Source organism: Schistocerca gregaria, chromosome 4 (genome assembly GCF_023897955.1).
Source record: "Schistocerca gregaria isolate iqSchGreg1 chromosome 4, iqSchGreg1.2, whole genome shotgun sequence".
Taxonomy (NCBI): Eukaryota; Metazoa; Arthropoda; class Insecta; order Orthoptera; family Acrididae; genus Schistocerca; species Schistocerca gregaria.
Window position 1 is genome coordinate 252,014,466 of NC_064923.1, and position 6,323 is coordinate 252,020,788.

The 6,323-nt window shown below is 37.9% G+C and overlaps 1 protein-coding gene across 1 annotated transcript in view; it reads right to left on the bottom strand.

Moving 5' to 3' along the window:
* LOC126365921 (phosphatidylserine lipase ABHD16A) overlaps nucleotides 1–2,556 on the bottom strand; it is a 202,930-nt gene extending 200,374 nt beyond the window's left edge. Inside the window, exons 1-2 of the mRNA XM_050008672.1 lie at nucleotides 2,201–2,556; nucleotides 2,060–2,110 (exon numbers count right to left, since the gene is read on the bottom strand). Of these exons, the coding sequence (XP_049864629.1) occupies nucleotides 2,060–2,110; nucleotides 2,201–2,272 (123 nt within the window). The 5' untranslated portion in view covers nucleotides 2,273–2,556. The remainder of the gene's footprint in view (nucleotides 1–2,059; nucleotides 2,111–2,200) is intronic.
* Nucleotides 2,557–6,323: the final 3,767 nt, after the last annotated feature.

Consider the following 6,323-nt stretch of genomic DNA (forward strand, 5'->3'; position numbering starts at 1 on the left):
TAGAGAGGATATAAAATGTAGACTGGCAATGGCAAGGAAAGCGTTTCTCAAGAAGAGAAATTTGTTAACATCGAATATAGATTTATGTATCAGGAAGTCGTTTATGAAAGTATTTGCTTGGAGTGTAGCCATGTATGGAAGTGAAACATGGACGATAACTAGTTTGGACAAGAAGAGAATAGAAGCTTCCGAAATGTGGTGCTACAGAAGAATGTTGAAGATTAGATGGGTAGATCACATAACTAACAAGGAGGTATTGAATAGGATTGGGGAGAAGAGAAGTTTGTGGCAGAACTTGACTAGAAGAAGGGATAGGTTTGTAGGACATGTTTTGAGGCATCAAGGGATCACAAATTTAGCATTGGAGGGCAGCGTGGAGGGTAAAAATCGTAGAGGGAGACCAAGAGATGAATACACTAAGCAGATTCAAAAGGATGTAGGTTGCAGTAGGTACTGGGAGATGAAGCAGCTTGCACAGGATAGAGTAGCATGGAGAGCTGCATCAAACCAGTCTCAGGACTGAAGACAACAACAATAAAAAATAAAAATGTTTCTAAGGTTATACCTATTTTACTGTTTATCACAGTATCTGTATGATCTGCAAACAAAATGAACTTGGCATATTGTAATGCTACATTCAAGAAAAAGGAAATATCCTAAGATTGAACCTTGTGGGACATCTCTAGTAATTAGGTCTCATTTGGATTACACCTCTCAGTTTTATATAAGTCTTTCCTAATGTCAGGCTTTGTTTCCTGTCACACATTTATGATCTGAACAATATTGTAGCATTTTATGTTATACCCTAATACTTTAATTTACTTAAAAGGCTATTATGATTTACACATAATGATGCCTTTAATAGATAATGAAATATACCAGTAGCCAGTAACCTAATGTGGAATCCATTATGTATATTCCCACATGTGTGTATATGTGTAGACAGTCTCCCCTAGATTGGAACCATTCAGAAATTCACACTGTGACAATTTACAGTCAGATGGTTCAGCAGCCGACTGTACACTACCTTCTCTAAAATTTTTGGGAATACTAGCAAATATTAAATGGGACAGAAATCTGATGGCATTCCTTTACCTCCTTCCTTAAACAATGGCTTAACTTCATCATGTTAGATGTGACCTGAATCATGTGTACTAGGTAGAACTATGTCTGCCAATATCTGGTTTTAATGAGCATGAGTGTTTCATAATGGGGCTTTGGCCCTCAAACTAGCTGCAACCAAAAAATTAAAGAATTTCTGTGTAGCTGCATCAGAGTTACTTCTGCGTGACAGAATTATAGGAAAAAGTAACAGATACACCTTGTCAAGGAACAACCAAATGATCAGATTGTTGATAAGGTGAGTTAAATGTAACAGATAAAGTGAAGAGTATTACACAAAATACATAGGATGAAGCAACAGTCCCAGTTATATAGCACCCAGGAGCTGACACTCAGAATTAAATATGCTAAAAGTAAAGAAGCTTACAGCAAATTATTCTCCTACACGGTGCTACAGAATCTATCACATGCCAGCTCATCTATGTAGAAAACAATACAACACAGGAGATTGTAACACCAGTATATGTCCTATCATTAAAAGTAAACAAAAAAAAGTACACAAAGATAAAGATTTACATAACAAACTGTACGAAAATTCGAAAGTTTCAACAGCTTTAGCTAGACAGCCATACATCTATGTATAAGTACGTTGATATCACGAACACACACTGGTACAGATCACATTCATCCGATTTAAAATGATTGCTAGCATTTTCAGCACAATATTCACCAAAAGCAAAAAGAGTAATTTTGCAGACTGTGCTTTACTGTAAGCTTAATATATTAAGGCAGCTCAAAAACTAAATAAGAAAGCCTTCGTTACTAATTACGAGTCTGTCAGGTAACCTAAATGAGTGAAAGAGATATGTATTGTCACGGTTCGTCTGCAGAACCACTGATCACGCTGCAGAAACAGCGGGACAGAGCGTAACAACTTACAAATGACACTTCTGGAAATTCGGTAGTAACATTAGTTCTCAATGCAATTTTAACTTACCGAGTTAATGACTTGGTCACCAAATTTTTCTAATTGGCCGGGTTCGTACACCTACAACAACAATAAAACAAAGGTTTTGAAGGGTAAACACTCGATATCCTGGTAAGACAATTAATTTCTTTTGGTAAACACGAAACGTACTGCGGCGTCACTGTATACTTTGTATAACTTGGGCGTAAACATACATTGCCAAACCAACCTAACACCAGCCATATTTCGACCAAAGATGTGACTCTGAGTGAATGAAACTACGCTAGTAATCCAAAGCTCTCCAAACGACTTAAGACGAACTAGTAGCCGTAAAGTGCTCAAATGACAAGACCAGTGCAGTATCGATTTTCAATCCATCGACATTTTTCACAAATCAGCTCTATTTGTTTGCCATCACATACAAACACCAATTAATCCTGTTTTGCATCACTTTATAAACTAAAAATAATTTTATTTCACTTGCGATAAATGTAAAAGTGAATAGGTAATTTATTAATAAATCAAACAAATGAACAGAAATTATACAACTTGGGTAGTTATCAATTAACAGTTAATTGGAAGAACCAGTTCACTGTGGGACGAAAATGTACTCATGTATTTCTTCTGATGAGAAATTGTAGCATTAGTGACAAGTGGGTCTGTACCAGAGTCTCTTCGCGTTTTGTTTATTTTGTCTTTAATAGGAGGCGTTGACATAGTATTTGTCCTATTTTATGAAACATGTGCTGTACAGTTCTATCATCGATTTACCTTGAATGAACCGTGCAAGTCTCATACTGCCTTCATTTATATGACGAAGGAAAAGTTAAATGCCGGACAACACTCTTTGGTCAGTCCTGTTACACAGACTCAGGGTGCCTTTATTTCGAAGGAACATGATTAAATGACATTAATTTGTGTTTAGCTATCTAGGCTTAAGGCAATTCCACAATAACGACAGGGAGCAGCAGCCCAACAATATAATCTTCCCCCTTGTAAATTTAATGGCCATACGGCATTCTATAATAACCCAACCCGACGCTGTGCTAGTTCGGTATATTTTATCGTCTGTTGTATTAAAGCTGGGCCGATCAGCCAACAGTTCAGTGACCTTTCAATTGTTAAGGTGTATATTTACAATAAAGCGCGTTAGCGTACTTCACCTTCGGGAGAAATGCGTTTACTCCATGAGATATAGTAGTTGCAAGATGAACTACAAGAGACGCAGGCGTGCATATGTATATGATTCTGATGCTAATAACTTTCTATTGCTACACGACAATTGTAAAACAGATTGGAACTGAATTATTTGACGAGAGAAAGGGATAAAAAAGCCATTGGTGTAAGTTTCAGCAAGAATATACTGATATGTTAAAAGGTAATTCTACCAGTCTTAATTATACCAATAAGTTCAATTTCTGGAAAGTAATCTGTGCCAAGCTTCTATATAGGAAATCTGGACATTTGGTTAGTGATGATTGTTGGTGAAACTGCAAGCATGGCCGAGGAAAGTGTTTTCTTGCAATTAAGACAAATTTGCTTTACGACTGTGCATCATATAACGAAATGCGAACTGAATAGCACTGAATCAGTATCTGTGGATTTTATATAAGACCCTATTTATGAACAGTAAATCCACAGGCGACCTGAGAGCATTGGCGGCTGCTTCTGCGCTACAAGATAGATGAGTTGCCATTACTGCAGTTTAGCTGTTATTTGCAGGTCACAATTTTATTTCAGCACATTATATCGCGCTGTTTCAGCGAAGACATAATGATTAATGCTTGTGTTCCGCAAGACTTTAATAATACAGAATCACTAGGCCTTGCTACATTAGTTTGGATGTTGGATAATTAGTGAGAATAATTTCACTCAGTCATGGGATTAATTTTTTTTCTGTGTAGAAGTAGTATCCACAAGACATTACAATTATACATTCTCAGTAATGCAAAGTTTAATTACTTCAGTCAGTCATTAAGTGTACCTTTAATGCAACACTTACATTATATACATACATGCATACACACACCTATACAAACTAGGGTGAAACTTAAACAGCCTTAGTTCTGACAGGACTAGAAACAGTGGATTTCCATTTTCAGATTTACTGTGTACTTTAATTGTTGTACTATAATACTATTTGTTGTAAATCATTGTGATTGGTGAAAGTATATAAAGATATACTAAATCTGCTAAATCTGTGTAAGCTGCATCCAGGTTGTCCAGTCAGCCATGACGATGAGGGTCCATCATTTACGAATTTCACATATGAGTTTAAGACAAGCTCAAGAACAGTTTCCAATACAGACAACCAGAATGAACCAGGCATTAGAAACTGTACAGGAAAGACAACAGACGATGGAGACAGAAGTGGGGAATTTTTCTACATCAGTAAAGGAGACAGCTTCAGGATGCAAAATTGCTTATGGAACAAAAGCCCTAAGCACAAAAGCAGAGGTTCACCAAACAGTTAGAAGACTGGGCGCCACATAAGACGCAACAAATTTGCTGTGTGTTAATAAAAGTATTAAAGCAGCTGTGAAGAACAAACTAAAAAAGGCTTACCAATATCGGGTAAAATGAATCGAGAAGTTCAGAAAGTCTAAGATCAAATAGGGAGAGAATTTGATAAATGTAAAAAAGAAACCACACGGAATGTGCAAGAATGTGCACAGGGTTCAGAGGAAATGCGAGGCGTAATTAGAGAAGGTAGGAATGAGATAACTGGAAACCACAGGTCCTCTATTATGGATCTTTATCTGACTATGCAGATAGAGAGCAATATCACTGTAGGAGCCTGAACACAGATATTTACGGAAGTGTGTTACTGTTGATTATGCAAAATTGTAGAAAAAGGTGTCAAAGGAAAGGCAATTTCAAACATTTTTGCCAGAGAAAAGGACACTCAACCCAGCTGTTTTTATAAAGACATTTTATGGTGTGTTCCCAAGAGCATGGTCAGAAAGACAAAGCATTGATTATATAGCAGGATATGTTCAAGGAGACGATAGATAATGATTGACAGACATGATTGATAAGCGCCAAAGATGTGAATAATTTGAGAAGGCGTTCTTGGTTGTGAGATATTAAAGAGAGATTGAAAATGGACGTTTTTAATCCCCCAAACTATTCTAGAACAGAAGTAGAAACCTAAGAAGGTACCTAGAAAAATATTTCAACAAAGCATGGCACTGGGATGATCTGGTAGATCATCAAAGTATTCTAAGGACCTCAGAGGCCAAGCTACTCATGGAATTTTGGGAGACATTAGTACATGTATCTGAGGGAAGTTCGGAAAATTTTTTGTTGGCTTTGGATTCATCCAGTTTGTTGCAAGAAGACCAGAGAAGGAGGATCAACGACAATAAATTTTACACACTGCAGAAGCTACAAGTCAGTCATAATAATAGTAATTGTAGAAACAAAAGAAGTGAGGTAAAATGGTAATAGGACAAAGAATAATAATGGCAAAATTAATGGACAGAACAACAGCTGTGGACCCCAGAATAGCAACAACAGTTTCTGACCAAACAGGAAGAGACAGGCATAATATAACAGCCCACACATGTTGATTGTGAACATTCACAATTTGATCACGTTGGAATAAAGCCTCATCTGTAAAGAGAACTTTTGCACTGAAATGAGGAATGACCCACTGTTGGATGAACCATTTGCAGAAGTGTACCCGTGGAGGCCAATCAGCTGCTGATAGTGCCTGCACACGCTGTACGTGGCACGGAAACAAATGGTTCTCCCGTAGCACTCTCAATACAGTGACGTGGTCAACGTTACCTTGTACAGCAGCAACTTCTCTAACGCTGACATTAGGGTTATCGTCAACTGCACGAAGAATTGCCTCGTCCATTGCAGGTGTCCTCCTCGTTGTAGGTCGTCCCCAGTCGCGAGTCATAGGCTGTAATGTTCCGTGCTCCCTAAGACGCCGATCAATTGCTTCGAACGTCTTCCTGTCGGGACACCTTCGTTCTGGAAATCTGTCTCGATACAAACGTACCGCGCCGCGGCTATTGCCCCATGCTAATCCATACATCAAATGGACATCTGCCAACACCGCATTTATAAACATTGTACTGACTGCAAAGCCACATTCGTGATGAACACTAACCTGTTGATGCTACGTACTGATGTGCTTGATGCTAGTACTGTAGAGCAATGAGTCTCATGTCAACACAAGCACCGAAATCAACATTACCTTCCTTCAATTGGGCCAAGTGGTGGTGAATCGTGGAAGTACAGTACATACTGACTAAACTAAAATGAGCTCTAACATGGAAAT